Below are 19,205 nucleotides of genomic sequence, written 5' to 3'. Positions count from 1 at the left end.
ACGGACTACATATTGGAGACTCTCTTTTTAAACTTATATATTCATGCAATTTGCAGCAGTATCCTCTGTCACCTAACAGGACCCTTGTATCTAAATTTCCTTTTTTAGATAACCTCATGCACCTTTCCTTTTTCATTTGAGTTTTGGATTTTAGATTCTTATAGATTAATTAATGTGTTTTTCTTTTGTCCATACAAGCGAATTAATTCAACAAGGACCAGCAATATCATAGTGCAGTCTTGCAGCCACAACTTTTCTGCTCACATATCTTTAATTCCTTGACACTTTGAGCTTAGTGGAAAGATGGTCCTAACCTAAGTATTTTAAAAGTTTATAAGGATAAGATAGCCTTAACTAGTATGATATATTATTAAATTTCCAAATATATGAACAGTTTTAAGGAGTACTCAAAATTTTATAAATTATTTAATTTTCCAAATAATCTAATTTATGGACAATGAGCTACAACTTATAAGTCCCGTTTGTTTTTCAGATTAAGATGTTTGAATTTAGGTGCAGTGATAACTCGTGATTATTTGATGGTGACTAGAGATGATGTTTGTACAGTGAAGTATAGGAATAATAGCTTGTGTCGAAGGGGATTGGTGATGGTGGTTGGCGGAAATGGTAAAGGCTGGTTGTAGAGGCTAGCGGTTGACTAATTGGGAGTGGAGAATTAGTGATGGTGGTGGAGATGGTTGGTTATGTCGAGAAACAGTAGAGGTGATTGATGGTTAGTAATAGCGGAGAGTAGTGGTCAATGTGCAGTTAAAATTGATAGGCATTTAGTAGTGGTGATTAATAATAGTGGTTATGCATATAACATATGACAAAAAAAAAAGCCATGGTGCAAAAAAAAAAAAACACGCACATAAATCACTAAATTTTTTCAAAATTTGAATAATTTAAACGTATTAAGATCAAATAGCTTGAGACTCAAAAATAATAATAAAATAAAACAAAAACTATACAGGTGTAATTCCACAAGATGCATGAATCAGGGAGGAATCTTCCCAATGGGCATTTCTCAGCTCCTTTGAAACATTGAAACTACTTTTGCTTACTTTTTTGGTAAACAACTACTCTTTATTCTGCTTTTTCTTAAATCCTCCGTGTTTTAAAACATCTTATAGTACTTATAATTTCTCACAATTATAATGTAAGTCCTTATTATCATGCGCTATTAGAAATTCAATGTTTCGATCCGTTCAAATTTGCATCGTATCGAACTTAATACAGAGAGAAGTGCTCTCTATAAATATATTCTGTCGGACACGAGTTATAAATAACCAATCAGAATTATAGCTACCAATAATATTTTAAACTTCTTACTTCATCACATTATAGATTGACAAACACAAGAAGACCTGATCAAGAGAAATTTTCGTTTGTGATTAATTTATCAGTACTTTATGATCTTCTTGTTGTTACTATGTGCATTTCCATAATTGTTGTGTTTATGCTTTATTTGAACCGAAGATCTATCGGAAACAATCTCTCCACTTGTACAAGGTAGAGGTACCCTTCCTAGACTCCCACCTATAAGATTACAGTGAATATATTATTGTTGTTGATTAATTTGTACTACTATTAATTTTTCTTGACCATCAAGTAAATTACAACATAAAGATCAGTGAGAGGGTGTGTGGGGTTGGACATCGCGGCCCACGGCCAAACTAGTGAAGTGGCCCCCTATTGCCTCAATAATTTTAAAAAGTAAGGTAGTTTTTTCATCAAAACTCAAAATCAAAATGAACCATTATAACAAAAAGCTTTGTCTACATATAAAAAGGAAGCATCTTGGTCAATATCCGACAAATGAAAGTGAAATGATCGGCCTAGTTCAAAAATGACGATGCACCAACAAAACAAAAAAAGTCCATGCGTGTTTGACTAGTGTGGCTATAAATTGAAGGAAATCAATAGTGTATGATGCATTCTTTTTCTTTTTAACAATTTCGATACTACGTGATCAAATTAATTTAGATTCGCATAAATTTTTATTAAAAATGCAAAAAAGAAAATAGAAAAAAAAAAGGATCCAGAAGTTTTTCCAGTGGGATAGTCATACAGAGTGAAGAGTGGTCAGTTGAGCATCCTTTATCAAAAAATTATGTTCTTTCTGTCTTAATTAAAACACTTATTTTTGTTTCTCCAAAAAAGAATGACACATTTCTATATTTAGTTCAACTTATTTAACTTTAAGCTCTTCATTTTGCGATTTATGTAATTGGTTATTTCCAATTACGTAAATGAATAGTTCAAACCGTACTCAAAGGTAGGGCATTTCCCATTTTTATAGGAACTTCTGTACCAGAAACAATGGTATCTCCAATTATAGCCCCTCTGGGAGGTAAAATATATCACAAATATCTACGGCTTGCTTTAGACTACAAGTTTCAAAAGTCTTCAGTCTATTCTTAAACTTTGTGCCTAGTTAAACACCATCACATAAATTGAGATGGAGAAAGCCCTGAGTAGATAAAAAATTATAATATCGGTCAATTTTTTTTTTTTTCATATATTAAATCTTGAACACTTTTAACGAAATTTATAATTTTGCGAATGAGTTTTTTCATTTCCATGACTCGAATCCCGAGACTTTAAAGTGTGATAATTTGTTATAACAACATAATGAAATATACAAATAGTGTAAAATTCTTCAATCTATGAAATCCTAGTTGTTTATTTAACTCTACATATGATGGTGCCCCTGATTTTCTCCTTGAAAAATGACATTTTCAGATCATGTGAACAAGCATCTTGTTAATGGGAGTGGAAAAGTCAGCATTGGGATGTGAGTGTCGACCAAGAAATTAATGAACTCCTATTTTATCCTTTTCTTCTGAAGATAAAATCTTGACTAAGGACCAAAAAGGAAAAATGACAAAAAGGCCAGCTGAGCTTGATTTGAGACTATAAATATTATAATCCGAGGAAGCCACTAACGAGGTATGGTTGTTGTCACAACTCAGAAAATGTACCAAAACTAAGATTCCAGTCCAATAGGGTAGAGATCATACAATTAATTGAATCCTTTTTCTCAGAATGTTATACTATATAATTAAAAAAAAAATTATATTTATATAAAACTTTGTATCCCATTAACATAACATAAGAGAAATACAAGTTCAAATTTCAGAATTCTCATTTTTTAATTTTTTTAATTCACTCATCAAGTTTCTAGTTACGTTTAGTCTCGTTTAGTCTGCACATTTTAGACTAAACTCCCTCCAGTCCAAAATAATTGAGTATTTAGTCTCTAAAAGTTGGTCAAAAATAATTGAGATTTTAGTTTATCAAAAAAGTATTTTAGTCTTTTTCTAAATTTATCCTTGACACATTCTTAATTCAATGAACAAATCTAATGCTTGTTATAGCTTCAAAACCTCTCTTAATTAAGGATACTTTAGTCAATACACCTTCTTATATATATCTATTTATCTACATATAATAAAAGCATAAATAATTTTCGCTAAATGTTGAACGATCAAAATATCCTTCAACTATTGAACGACTTTTATATCCCTAATTATTTATATTAATTTTAACAAGAACTAATAAAAAAGGACACAATTGAAAATACACATTAGAAATAAAGAGTTTGCAGGAGTAGTGAACTCAACCATGGCAATTGGCAAAGACTAGAATTATGAATGGACACGAATTGCTTTATTGCAAGAGATTGTGAAGGAATCTAATTTTAATTTTCATTTATAATTTAATAAATTTTGTTAACTTAGAATTTTGATAATTCACTACCGCCACAGACATGTACAAGTTTGTAAAGGACTCAAAGTCCATGTCCAATATTAAAAGCTGATACCACCATACGTATCTACTTGATTTTAGGAACCACTTTTGAAGTATTTTAAATATTGTTTATTGCATTCATGTTCTGTTTTTCTATTTAGTTTTATAGAATAATTTTAAACTTAGTGCAGCTATTTTAATATTGAATGATTTTGGTTTTCTTTTGTGTTTTCCAGGCAAACAATTGCAAGCCAAAGAGAGGAAGATGTAGTTTTTATGAGTCCGGAGCCTAAAGGATATAAAAATACACGGTATAAACCAAAAGGGGATGATAAAAAATGTATATACCAAAACGGGTATAACGTGGACTGATCCATGTTATACCCCAAAGTTTTTTTCATCTGTCAGACAATCACCGAAAAATAAAAAATTAAAAAATTAAAATGTATAATGTGGATTGATCCACGTTATACAATATATATTTGTAAAGTGTACTGTCCACGACTCACTCACATTTGTTGCCCTAAAATTTTCAGCTAAAGCCTCCGCCTCTTCCTCCATTAAAAACTTACAGAACCTCTCCATTAAAAATATATTTGTAAAACGTGGATTGATCCACGTTATACAAAATATATTGTATAACGTGAATCAGTCCACGTTATACATTTTAATTTTTTTTTAATTTTTCGGTGATTGTCTGACAGATGAAAAAAAAATTGGGGTATAACATGGATCAGTCCACTTTATACCCGTTTTGGTATATAAATTTTTGGCCATCCCCTTTTGGTTTATACCGTATATTTTTATACCCTTTAGGCTCCGGACTCTAGTTTTTATGGCCAGGAGACTTAATTTGTTGCAGTTGGCATTCTCTCGTATGCATTAGACTCTTGTAAGTATATTATGTTAATATTCACATCCATTAGATTGTATATGTTCTTTTGTTTAAGATATACACACTGATTTTTAGTTCAAGAGAGTAAAAACGACGTTCATGTCCGAGTCATCATTAGCTGAAGCAAGGTAGAGCTGCGTAAATAGAGCTTTCTGTTTATGTTTAAAAAAAATCATTTAGTTACCATCTTCAATAAAATAATATTAATGTTGAATACAATTCTAATTTCAAATACTAAGCGGTACCTTTTTCTACTCCATAACTCAACATTAGATGAATAAAATCATGTCAATATTCACAACATATTTTGTTTTCAAATGACATGCGGTAATTTATTTATTTTTGGCTAAATGTTACTTTTGACATTAGTTTCTTATTTTAACAAGGTAAGAACTCCTAATATTTAGTAATTTAAAATTGCAGTAAAATTTGATTTATATAAATTACTTGCCTTGGAATACTTGATCATTATTTGATGAAAGATATATTCGTGCAAAGTGTCAACATGAACTTAGTTTTTTAGAAGTAAGTGAATCTTTTAATTTATGTGTCCAAATTTAAAACCTCAATTATTTTGAACTGGAAAGAATAAGTCGCTCATGTCTGAAGATTCTTTTATTGGGGAAATGAGATGTTAACGTCAATAGGGTATTGGGATGTGGTTGGTAACAATAACTCGTAGACCGAACTAGCCAGTTTAATAAACCAGAAATCATTTTCCCAAAATTTAGCACTTCCCTGGAGTTGCTTCTATGGTTCTGTCCAATGAAATGATAACAATATTTTGTGCACTCATCCATATATTCTGTGGGGATAACATTGTAAATTGAAATTTTAGTTTGTAATTAATCCCTCTGTTCACTTTTGTTTGTCCAGTTTGTACTAGGCACATCCTTTAAGAAAGAATACTCCCTCCAGATAAAAAAGAGTGTTCACTTAGTCATTTGCATACCTCTTAAGAAAAAATACTAACTTCAAGGCAAAAATTGGTAATTTGACTAAATTATCTCTAATTAAATAGGTATTGTGATTTGATCACTTAACACTTAATAAAGACAATTTTGGAAGAATAAGGTTAATTGTTTCTTGATTTGGTAAGTGGACACTCCTTTTGAAAAAAGAAAAAAAAATAAAAAAAAAATAAGTGGACACTCTGTTTGATCTGGAGGGAGTAATTGATATGAGTAGTTTACCACAATACCCATATTAATTGATGTTTAGTCTTATGTCTTGGGAAATGATATAGAGAATAAGTAATTAATGCTAAGGGCATAACATGAAAAAAAAAAAATCTCTTGATATGCTAAATGTGACAAGTAATAGTGAGAATGTATTTTTAGGACCCGTTTGGCCATGGGAATTATTCACTTTTTTCCGACTTTTTTTCTTCACTTTTTTCAAAAAATGGTGTTTGGTCATAGAAATACCAAAATCTTATTTTTCACCTTTTCCATTTTCTGTTTTGGACCGTTACTTTTGTTTTCTGTTTTCAATTTTTACCCTAAAATTTTTAATTTTTGTAAAATGGACCCTCCAAGTGTTAGTTTTATAGCTATTTTTATAAAAGTTATTCAAAGTGTTTATTTGTACAGCTACTTGATTTAGTTAGTTCTTGTTGGGTTTTGCATGGAGTACAAGTGCAAGGTGGGGTTCATGGGCAAGTGTTTACGCGCCAGTTATATTTATTAATTGTTTTGAGTGGCTTTATTAGTTCTTAGAAATTGAGGGAATAAATCATACTTCATGTTGTTTAGAAAAAGTACATTTCAACAACCAAATAATATTTGCAAAAATTATGGACAAACACAACTTCAACTCCAACTTCAAGAATTCCAAAAAAAAAATGTATTTTTTTGGTTTCTATGGCCAAACGCTTACTTAGTATAGTGGATAAGTAAAAGTGAACGAAACCAGTATTCATTTATCCTATTTAGAATGGAGGCAAAGTAAGTTACCTAAGTAGTACTTATGGGGAAATGAGGTAAGAAGTATCATGTGAATTAGTCAAGGCCAAACATGACCACAAATAATTAAGACAAAAACAGATACAAAAAAGGCATCTCGATTACGCGGAGAAAAATCATGAGTGTAATGAATCGACTGATTCTTTTACCCCACTGCTTCCCTTCCTCTTCCTTTCAGTATTCTCACCTAGATCCCCGACTTCGGTTGCTTGGTCGGGATAGAACCAGTGTTTAGTAAGCAGTGGTCTAATGACCCCTTCTATAGGTTGGAGATGAAAATATACTATAAAAAGCAAAAAAGGAACAAAGGAAAGTCCCTGTTTGGATAGGAAATCTCTGAGGACTTGGGTGGCCTAATAAAATGTAAGGATATAATATGTGAAGTCATTGAGACATTTAGCAGCAAAGTAGATTGACTGGAAATTAGGATTTGCACATTCTTGAGAGTCATTGCAGAATCTAACACAGATTTTGTCTCAAATACCATGAAGCAGATACAAATTAGGTAAATGATAAGTTAATTAAGATACTCCATTCAAACAAACCCGAGTTGACTTTGAAGCATTAAAATTGCAGAATCCATCAGCTTCTAAATAAGCCTATTAACGATATAATGTCGCGTTTTTAATCAGATCCATCCCCAACGTTGGACGCAAAAATAGCTTCTTCATCAGCTCATTCATGGGTTCCGAAACAATTGGTGCAAATATTGCATCTGTTATACTCACTAAACCAGGATTCTGGCTGCTTAGCACTGAGTACACAGTGGCTAATTCGAACCCGGAATTCAAGTTGTAATGTAGAAGTCCTCTAGGGACAATAAAAACATCGCCTTCTTTAAGAGTCTTTTGGAATACTTGGCTTTTGGTATCGATAAATCCAGCAATTACTATTCCTTTGCCAACAAACATCATCTCGGAAGCTCTTGGATGAGCATGTGGCGCTACCTGTCGAGACATAATATAATTAAGCAACTAAGAAAACTTATTGTCTAACAACTTAAGCTTTTAGATGAGTCATTTCACATAATTCAACATGGTGTCAGAGTAGACAAGAGGAACACATGGAGGTATAATATAATTAAGCAACTAAAAGAGTGTTGTCTCTAACAACTTAAAACTTTCAGATGAGATGATAGAGCAGACACGAGGGGCATGTGGAGACATAATACAATTAAGCAACTAAAAGAGCATTCTCTCCAACAACTTAAACTTTAGATGAGATGATTTACACAATTCAACAATATGGTATCAAAGCAGGCAAGAGGGGCACGTGGAGACATAAAATAATTAAGTAATTTAAGATGTATCTTCTCTAATAGTTTAAGCGTTTAGATGAGATGGTTCACAAAATCCAACATTACCACGCCATCTATATCCAGATCAGTCCTGGCAACAGATAACCCGAGAGTGTTGAGCCCCGCAAACTCCGCAGCGGTGACTATTGTTGTTGATGAACGCGGAAAGTTATCTGTGTCGCCTTCCTTGCTCAAAACAGAGTTTTTGAAATCAGAAGCAGTTATTTCTGCTGGATTCTTGCATGGATAGCCATTTATGAAGATGTTTTTGCGCGTAATATCGGTAGGACAAACATCATAGAGATTATCAGTGTCTTTTGCCATGCAAAGACACATGTAAATTGGAAATGCTAATATGAAACTGATCCTCATGATCTTTGTTACTGTTAATGCATGTTGTTATCTCTTTGCTGAATATTGCATATATATATGTTTGCGTGTGTGCTAGTTAGTCCTTGATTGCATCCATGTGAAGTAATAACCAAAACTTGGAGTTCAATTCACTAAATTCCAAGTATCTTTTGTTGAAAGAAGCATAGTGCTTTAAGAAAAGATGTCCAATAATTATCAGGAAGGTTAAATGTCACTCTCCCAAAGAACAGCATGGTACTTTTAGTCTGAATGGATAAATCTGAGTTAATCCTTTCCTTTGTTAGTAATTTAGTCCTGAATTCAATAGCATAATATAGTTAAGCTACTTAAGCTAGAATAATGAAACTACTACTACACCTGTAAACAGTCTGGAGATACAGTGAAATGGTTAAATCAAGAGATCTACACTGTTGCTATTTCTGAATAAAATGTTAAGATGTCTACATCTCTTGGTCCAAAATTTGATTGTGTCTGGTTTAAGGATGCCTTTTCAAGATTTCAAGAGCTCTGTAGAAGTGAAAAGGCACAAGTTTTCATATATTTCTTTTCCAATTTAAACATACCGGTGAATCTTGAGCGTATTGTTCAAATGAACTCATTATATTGTTTTCCACTTGAACGACATATACATAAGCAAAAAAATGTTTAAATATATAAGAATATCACATTCATTATGAACACACAAACTCTAAATCTTTAGTTAGCTTCTTACTCTAGATCCTTGATTGCTTCTGTCATTGAGCGATGCTGAATTTCGACAAAATCTTTCTTGATTGGGAAATTGGATTCGAGGATAATAGAAAGAAAAGGGAGAGTTCAAATTTTGATGTATACCCATATATCAGATGGGGCTCGTGATATTTAACCACTCATCGGCAGAGAGCTTAGATGAATGCTATAATTTTTCAGTTACAAAATTCCTACTCCTGAGAGAGTGAATTCTAAACTATATGTCTAACTCTATTTGTAGTTGTTTTTTGCACTCTATTTCTACTCCTGCGCACCCATTGTTAGATCCTCCGCCAGATGTTGTAACACACCAATGTGTTACAAATTTCATATTAATTAAGAGAAGGAGAAAAATAATGCATGAAGAAGTTTATTAATTTTTCTGAGATCGATAGAATATTGTTGCTTTTACTGAGAAGAGAAAAAAATACAGAACCAGAAAAATTCTACTTCTTTATTCATTCACGTTAAAGAAATAAATAGCTGAAAGACTCCTATTCTATCTCAACTAGGGTACTAAATAAACTCCTATTTTACCTCAACTAAACAACTAAATTTCAGAAATATAATACCAAATTAAATAGAAATAACAGCCGTAAATATCTCAATACTTCAACACTCCTCCTTGAGATGTTTGCTGGTAACTCCAAGCTGTCCACGAAGAGTTTCAAATCTTAATTTGGGAAGAGCTTTGGTAAACATATCAGCAAGTTGATCCTCAGAACAACAATGAACAAGCTTGATTTCCTTGTTTTTCTCGGCTTCGCGAATGGCAGAAACTTGGCAAGGATATGCTTTGTTTTACCATGCTGCACTGGATTTTCTGCAATTGCAATTGCTGATTTGTAATCACACTTGATCTTAGTTGTGACTTGCAATACCATTCCAAGATCCTTCAGAATTTTCCTCAACCAAATAGCCTGATTTGTTGCTGTAGATGCTGCTACATACTCTGCCTCTGCGGTGGCTTGTGCCACTATTTCTTGCTTCTTTGAATTCCATGAAAACACACCAGAACCCAAGGAAAAAGCATAGCCAGTAGTGCTCTTCATATCGTCAATATTTCCAGCCCAATCACTACCAACAAAGCTAAGCAAAGCACCATCTTCAACCGGTTTAAACCATATTCCAAGTTGTACAGTACCTAAGCACTCTTTTCGCAGCTGCAAAATGAATGTCGCTGGGATTTTGCATAAATCTTGAAAGCAAACTAGCAGCATACATTAAATCAGGTCTTGAAGCCGTCAAGTACAAGAGACTTCCAATCAAACTTCTATAAAAGAAAGCATCACACTTTTGGGCTCCATCTTCCTTAGAAAATTTGGTATTCAAAACCAATGGTGTAGGGACTGGTTTACAATTTTGCATTCAGAATTTTTTCAGAATCTCCAAAGCATACATTTGCTGATTGAGAAAAATTCCACCCTCTGATTGGTATACTTCCAGCCCCAAAAAATACTTTATTTCTCCCAAATTTGACATTTCAAATTCTTTCTCCATTTTCACTTTAAATTTTTGCAGCTCTTTCTCATCACTGCTTGTGACAAGCAAATCATCAACATATAAAGAAACAATTAATGAGCCATCTTTAGGGAGAGTCTTCACATAGAGCGTAGCATCATTGTCACTCTTTTGGAAACCTTGATTGCACAAATGAGCATCGATTCTGTTGTACCAAGCCCATGGAGCCTGCTTCAACCCATATAAATGTTACACCCCGCACTTTCAGAGCATGAGCATGCCACGTACATCACCGTAGTAGTGGAGTATCGGAGACGTCCCATGGTGCTTTGGAAGGTACAAGCCATGGGAAGTATATAACAATGAAGTAAAGGATGAATTACGATCTCGTAAGTCGTAATCGGAAAGACTATTTTGAAACACAAGAAGATGGCCATTATCAAGTATAATATATGATAAATATCAAGTATGGAGAGTTTCGGAAGATTTCGAGATCAAGCAAATTGAAGAAAATAAGTTTGACGAAAATTTGAGAAATGTTGGCAGGATTTTGGGCAGATTTTTAGTCAACTTTTGAGGGGCATATCTCCTAGTATATTAGGAGTTTTAAGGTGTTTCAAAATCCTAAAATGAAGTTTGTCGAGTCTAGTTTTCAATGCAATAAACCGCTCATCGATACGACATCGGAGTAGAGAATTATGGATGTTACAAGTCAGGCTGACAGAGTAGAAACGCGTGCTACAGTACTTCTACAGTAACCGACCTGCTACAGTGAACCCGACCCGAATTTGACCCTTATAAAAAGGTTAAGAACCCTCTTTTTTCACCAGATTTTAGCCCTGATTTGCCTAGAAAATTCTAGAAAATTTGAAGAGGGAGTGAAGGAATCAAAAGTAAGCAATTTTCAAGTGATGGAGTATTAATCGAAGCTCGGATAAACGCATAGAGGTGATTCTAGTATGGTTTTGCGGCGGATTCAAGGTGGATAGTGAAAATATCGCTGTTTTAACAAAAATAAGGTATGAATATCTCCTTATTAATATTACTTTTGGTTTATTTACGAAGATAAAGTGATGAAATGGTTGTATAATAAAGTTGTTGGTTGAGAAATTGGACAAACATCGCGTGGGATGGTTATGGAATATTTTGGTATTGATGATGATGTTGTTGATGTTGGTGCTATTGTAGTTGTTGTTTTGTTTGTATTGTGATTACGGGCTATTCATATAAACAGGGGAGGTGCTGCCCAAATTTCGGTAGATTATAAATGGATTTATTTGAAGGACTAAGACAAGCGTATAACGATGAGTCTAACGATTGTGTGAATGCTCTTAAATGTAGACTCACGAATTCGGACGAATAAGTGTGGATGACTGAAGGTTGAACAGGTATGTTAAGGCTAGACCCTTTCTTTCCAAAGGCATGATTCCTTTCTTGTGAACCCATACATGTTTCCTAAAATGTCCTTATTCTCAAAAGCTAGAGATTCATGATTCTTAGAGTTTTTATGAGGCTAAAGATAAGTATGTTTTATGTTGACGATGATCCTATTTCTAGAAACTCCTATGTTATAATTCCCTACATATGTTTCATAACCTCCTTACTTCCAAAAGTTAGAGTTCATGATTCAAAGGCATGACTTTTTCCTGGACAATCCATAAATGTTTTCCAAAATGTCCCTATTTTCCGAGTCAAAGAATTATGATTCTATAAGCTTTTATGACAACAAAAACGGACATGTTTTTACAATATGAATGATGATGTTAAAGATGAGAATGTTTCTATGATGGTTACGACGATGATGATGATTTCATGTTTAAAAGTCCCAAGCTTATGATTTCAATGTGAATATGAGAATGTTGAGTTATTTTCGTGATTTTCTTGATTTTTATTCATTATTGTTGATCTCGCCTTATAATAATAATTCCTTCAAGGTGAGATATAGCGATGATGATTGCTCCATAACATAAATCGGAGGTTACCGACCTTACGTCACTCCGATAGAGTCGTAGCTTTTATTTGGCTCTCATGCATGCTTTATATATATGTATGTATTTTCTCACACCTCGCCGCGCTATAGTCGGCCAGGCATGGCACGTAGATGTGCACACTACTGCAGTGGGCATGTTATGATATTGCCCCGGACGCGGGCTAATGATGATAACACCGAGCCTTAATAGCCGGGCATGATACTATATATATGACACCGAGCCTTAATGGCCGGGCATGATACTATATATATATATATGACACCGAGCCTTAATGGCCGGGCATGGTACTATGTATATGTATAGAAATATTTTTTTAAAAGGCTAAGCATGCATAACATCCGCCTTATGAGGCATTCAGATGTACATGTTATCTCTTTTATTCCATGTTACCTTTCATATCTATATTATGTTGTTATTCATGCCTTACATACTCAGTACATTTTTTGTACTGACGTCCCTTCTTGTGGACGCTGCGCTCATGCCCGCAGGTAGGCAGGGAGACGGATCAGACCCGTAGGTGTTCTATCAGCAGATTCTCAGAAGCACTCCACTTACTTCGGAGCTGCAGTCTATTTGGTATTGTCCTTATGATCATTTGTATTCTATGTAGAGGCTCGTAGACGTGTGTGTACAGTTAGATGTTTTATAGCTCCACCGGTTCATATTGTTGTATAATATTTTGGTGGCCTTGTCGGCCTTATTTTGAGCTCTTGATACTTTACTGTTAGCCTTGCCGGCTTTATGATATACGTTATGTTGTGGCGACCTTGTCGGTCCGCATATGAATATATGTGCTGAATGATCGGATATTTCTATGTTAGGTCTTTTCTGCGTGCAGGTGTTCTTTGAGTTATGGTTTATAATGTTCAAAGTAACGGATAAGTCAGGTGGTTCCCGGCCTACGGGTCGGAGCCCGTCATACTCCTAATAAAGGTGTGACAATAAAGCCTTTTGAAGCTTATACACCTTACCTTCACTTCCTTGAACCACAAAACCTTCAGTTTGAGCTACATAAATCTCCTCTTCTAGAAAACCATTCAAGAAGGCAGATTTGACATCTAAATGCCAGATTTTCCATTTCATTTGTGTCGCCAATGCAATCAAAATTCTAATGGTGTCCATCCTTGCAACAGGTGCAAAAGTATTAGAGTAATTAACTCCAGGTTGTTGAGAATAACCTTTAACAACCAGCCTTGCTTTATGCTTGTTGATAGATCCGTCTGCATTTAAATTCACTCTATACACCCATTTAACTCCAATAACTTGCTTATTTTCAGGCTTGTCAACGAGTTTCCATGTCTCGTTCTTCTCAATCATGGCTATTTCCTCCTTCATCTTTTGCTTCCATTCTTCAACCTCGTTGGCATCTTGAAAATTTAAAGGTTCCATGACAACAAGATTACATCTTTCATAAATTTCAGCCAACGGTTTAGTGCCTTTAATAGAAAAATCTTCATCATTTTCAACTTCCAAGTCTTCAGTTGAATCTTGAAAAGCAGGTTCAACAGTCATCTTTCTGACTTGAGAGATATTCCAATCCCAATAAGCATCTTCATCCACCTTCACATCTCTATAATAAGAACTTTTCCAAATTCAATATTGTAAATTCTATAGCCCTTAGAGATAAAGCTATAACTGACCAAAATTCCTTTTTCAGCTTTTTCATCAAGCTTACTCCGTTTGACAGCTGGTACATGAGTATAGCACAACGAACCAAACACCTTTAGATGCCTTATTGATGGTTTTATACCATTCCAAGCTTCAATTGGTGTCATCCCATCCACAACCCTTGTTGGCATTCTATTTTGCAAATAAATCGATGTGTTCACCACTTCTGCCCAAAAGAACTTCGGCAACTTTTTCTCAAAAATCATACACCTGGCCATCTCAAGAGCCAACCGATTTTTCCTTTCAGAAACTCCATTTTGCTGGGTTGAGTAAGGGACTGTAAGTTGATGCTCAATTCCTATATCATCACAAAATAAATGGAATTCACTCCTTCCCATTGTTTGTTCTGATAGTTTTCAACACACACCTACTTTGAGCTTCAGAAAAGCTTTAAAATTCTTAAAAATAGCAAACAGAATAAAATACTTGATGTTATTGAGAGAAGGAGTTTTCATTGGTCCACAAATGTCGGAATGGACCAGTTACAACTTCGTACTTGCTCTCCATGTTGTTGACTTTGAAAAGGACAATCTGTGTTGCTTTCCTAGTTGACAACTTTCACACACACCAGAACATAGCTCAATTTCAGGAAAGTCCTTCACTAAATCATGCTTTTGAGCATATTGAATTGATTTCAAATTATAATGGCCAGGTCATTTGTGCCATAATTTTGAATCCTGCTCACATCTACTACTTCGACAAGCTTGCTCAGAATTTGAGTTCAAATCCAAAGGAAAACTTCTTTTTATCATTTCAACAGTAATCACTTCTTGGCCACTAGGATCAGTAACAACACATTTTTTATTTTTGAACCACAAACCATAATCTTGTTCTAGCATTTGACCAACACTCAACAGATTTTGATCAAAGATCAGGCACCAACAAAACGTCTTGAATTAATTTAGTACCTTTGGAAGCTTCAATTGCCACAGTTTCTTTACTAGTAATTGTCAACTTGCTGTTATCCGCCAACTTAACAAGGCCTTTGGTAGATTCCAACTTCGTAAAATATTCTTATTTACTGGTCATGTGGTTGGTGCAACCACTGTCCAGAAACCATGTGCTTTGTTCAACCAATCTAGTTGCTACCATTGCTGTAAACACAAGCTCCTTCTAGTCTTCAACTTCCGAAACGTTGGCTTTTTTACTTTGTTTGTTGTGCTCTTTCTTCACTCTGCAAAACTTTTCAACATGGCTGAGCCTGTTGCAATATCTACATTGAAGAGGTTGTTTCTTCCTTTGAAACCAACAATCATCCTCTTTATGATTGGTTTTCTTGCAAAACTTACATGGTGGAAAATTTTCTTTGTTCTTGGCTCTATTTCGAGAATCACCTTGGTTTTTTCTACCAAAATTAGTATAATTATTTGATTTTTTACCTTCATTTTGCATCTGCATCTTCCCTTTGAAGTTGGCTTGAAGAGCAGTTTCAACAGCTTCTTCTAGCCTCATGGATCGTCTCTGCTCTTGAGCTTGAAGAGCATGTACAAGTTCTGAAGGTGACATTTTTGTGAGATCCTTCGAATCTTCGAGTGAAGATATCTTTGCTTCAAATCTTTCCGGCAAACTCACAAGAACTTTTTCAACTATTCTTGTGTCTGAAAGTTCTTCTCCTAGATGTCTGATCTGGTTCATAACCTTCATCAACTTGTTGGAGAATTCTTCAATGGTTTTTGAGTCCTTCATTTTGAGAGTTTCAAACTTTCTTCTCGGATTTATCACTCTTATTTGCCTGGTCTTGTTACTTCCTTGAAATTCTTCTTTTAACTTGTCCCAAGCCTCCTTTGCAATCTCACAGGCCATAACTCTTGTGAAAATCACATCAAAAAGTGCTGACTGAATGCAAGAGAAAGCTTTGAATTTTTTTGAAACCTGTTTTCTGTGATTCTTAATTTGCACCATTGTTGGGTTATTTGACAAAGGATTTGTCTCTCCACCAACCTCTACCACTTCCCACAAATCATATGCTCGAAAACAGGTTCTCATCTTCACAGCCCAAATTGGATAATTCTCTCCTGAAAAAATAGGGGGTGAAGGAATTGAAAAACTGCTTGAAGCCATAACAGTATTGGGATTTAGGTTTTCTGTTTTTGGTCTTCTCTAACTCACATGCCCTTAGGATCAAAAAGCTACTGATACCATTTGCTGCTTTTACTGAGAAGAGAAAAAAATACAGAACCAGAAAAATTATATTTCTTTATTCATTCACATTAAAGAAATAAATACCCGAAAGACTCCTATTCTATCTCAACTAGGGTACTAAATAAACTCCTATTTTACCTCAACTAAACAACTAAATTTCATAAATATAATACTAAATTAAATAGAAATAACAGCCGTAAATATCTCAATACTTCAACAAATATACGTTTTCTTTCTCTGATTAAAGGTTGTCCAAAGAGGACTAAGAGACAGATGTTGTGCTTGCAAGTAAGCTACAGCCAAGCATTAGATAAACCAAGTTCGTGTTGGGAAAAAGGCTATTTACCCCAGCAATATAGAGAAATTATTACCCCCCGCACATCCCCAAATGAGAGCATCGTCTTTACCCCTAGAAAAGGTGCGATGTAATTTCCTGGTTCGATTACATTGCTCGATGTAATTGAGTCTTAAAGGGTAATTGCATAAGTAATCTCTTTTCTTATGAGAACTACGAATCATCCTCATGAATAAGCTCTACTCTACCTTAAGGAGATGTGTAGGCAATAGGTCCCAAGTATTACCACATTACCAAACCTAAATTTTAAGGCAAAAGAAAAAAAGAGGTTGGGTGCCAAGTAACAATAACTTACGTGTGTATACATTTCATTTTTTTTTGTATGTGTACACATGGTTCGAGTCAAAAGCAATGTATTCAATTGTAACACCTCGTAGCTTCGGGCGAAGGTTTGACTCATAAGATGATAATATAATGGAACCAATATGAGGGTTATAGGAAGTGTTTTGAAAACTAATCAAGTCATAAGAAATGTCTTTGGGCAAAGCAAAGTTGGAAGCCACTCTACGGGGCATGTTTGCAAGTGAGTTTGTAGAAGGTCTTACTTCCTACGACCATAACCCCTTTATTAATTTGGAATTTGGGAAAACTTCCTGAATGAAAGTTGTAGCCCTTTGAAATATCTTTCCAACGGTATATTATAGGGGTCAAGAGGACATCTGTACAAAAAGTTATGAACATTTTACTGAAGGAGTACAGAGCAGTCCGTTCACTGGTCATGTTATACGAACTACTTATACAGCCCATATAATTTTATACGGACCGTATAAGTCGTCCGTACTGCATGACGCTCCAAATCGATGTTCTGTTCATCCATGATGAAATATGGTCATATTATACGGACCGTATAACTTTATACGGACCGTATAATACGTCCATATAACTTCCGCCTCACTTTTGTATAAATTCAAGCCTTAAGTTCTTTTATTTCATTATTCACAATTCCTAAGCCCTAGCAACAATCCAAAAACATCAAGGTAAGTCAATCCAAACCCTTCCAACTCAATTCTAACATATATTCTAATAATCTAAGCAAGAAATTATTGTTCCTAATCTAGGGTTTTCAAGAAAACTCATCTCAAGGTTCAAGAATCAAGATTTAAGAAATCCTCTCCAAAACCCAAGTCTTTAATTCAAGTTTTGGAGCAATTAAGGTATGTAGAACTTCCATCCACATGTGGGAATCTCTACGTTCTTCCCCATGCTCCGTTTCTTGATACTCATGAAGTTCAAATCCTAGGGCATTAAACCCAACATATTGGTAGCCCGTATTTATGTATTTATGTACATGAATTTTGTATCTGTATTCTTTATTGTATTCCTAATCTTCCATTACGGTTAATAGGAACCCTAGCTTAACCCATGAATCATGAATTCTTCCTCATGTGTTCTCATTATGTTTATATGAAACTTTATGATTTTATCTAGCAAGTTACAAGCATGTTTTCAAGTCAATTATATATATAATTATGAACTATTGTTATTACTCATGAATCAAGAACATGTTTGCAAGACTTTGACAACTTATCTCAAGAAACCATATTACAAGATATTTCATGAAACCATGTTACAAGTTATTTCGTAAAATCATGATTACAAGTTATTTCACGACAATCATAGGCTTCTTAGCCAACTATATCATGTTCATGTTTTTGGGAATTGCTTAGTTAACCGAGAAGGCTCAGATAGCTTGAAACTACGTTGCCACCGTAGGATAAGGGTTGTCAACAAGGAGGTAACACTTTCATTATGCAGTTTGGATCCTTACATGCTTATTATTACTTAAATCTCATATCACTGGCAAGGTGTGAGTGTTTTGCTGGTAGAACGCAAGTACCAGATCATGTTGTCGGCTATACTATAGCTCTCCCCACGTTACAAACAGTTATATTTACATGTATTTCCATTGATTTACTGTTTTCAGACTTTACTTATATGTATTCATGTTCATGTTCATGTCCAGGTTTTCAATTTCACTTCTTATCATGTTATTCCATGTCCCGTGTTATTTCTTTCAGTTTCTTTACATACTAGTACATTCAATGTGCTGACATCCCCTTTCTATTTCCCGGGGGCCTGCATTTCACGATGCAGGTATTGATTGACAGGACAGCAGATTTGCTCGTTAAAACATTGCTCGTATCAGCTTTTGGTGAGCCCCATCTCATTCGGGGTTGTGTCTTTACTTCTATTTATGTCAGTTATGCATTTAAGGTATGCCGAGGGTCTTGTCCCGGTGAACAGTTTAGCAGACAGATTCGTGTCAGAGGTTTCATAGACTAGTCAGTTGTCATGTTCAGTTGAGTTGGCCTTAATGGCTACATTACCATAATTCTGCATTCATGATATAATAATAATAATAATTTCAGACTTATGAATATTGAACTCCGTGTTTTCACAATTCATGCATATTTACTTTATATTCCGCATCAGTTCATGCCCCATGTAGACTCAGCAAGTCATGTGGTTCGCTCGGTCACATGCAGCAAGACACCGAGTGTCGTGTTACGCCCAGGCCATGGTTCGGGACGTGATAATTGAACTCATAGAACTCGCCCTTGGTCCACCTTTGACAATG

General features: G+C 34.7%; 1 protein-coding gene across 1 annotated transcript; it reads right to left on the bottom strand.

Moving 5' to 3' along the window:
- Nucleotides 1–7,062: 7,062 nt before the first annotated feature.
- On the bottom strand, nucleotides 7,063–8,305 carry LOC132617507 (germin-like protein subfamily 3 member 4; the record flags this gene model as incomplete). The annotated part of the gene is made up of 2 exons (XM_060332514.1): nucleotides 7,063–7,559; nucleotides 7,976–8,305. Coding segments are annotated over 2 exons (675 nt in total), but the record flags the coding sequence as incomplete, so codon positions are not given.
- Nucleotides 8,306–19,205: the final 10,900 nt, after the last annotated feature.

Source organism: Lycium barbarum, chromosome 11 (assembly GCF_019175385.1).
Source record: "Lycium barbarum isolate Lr01 chromosome 11, ASM1917538v2, whole genome shotgun sequence".
Lineage (NCBI taxonomy): Eukaryota > Viridiplantae > Streptophyta > Magnoliopsida > Solanales > Solanaceae > Lycium > Lycium barbarum.
The sequence above is the reverse complement of the archived record's forward strand: the minus strand, read 5'-3'. Positions and strand labels throughout refer to the sequence as shown.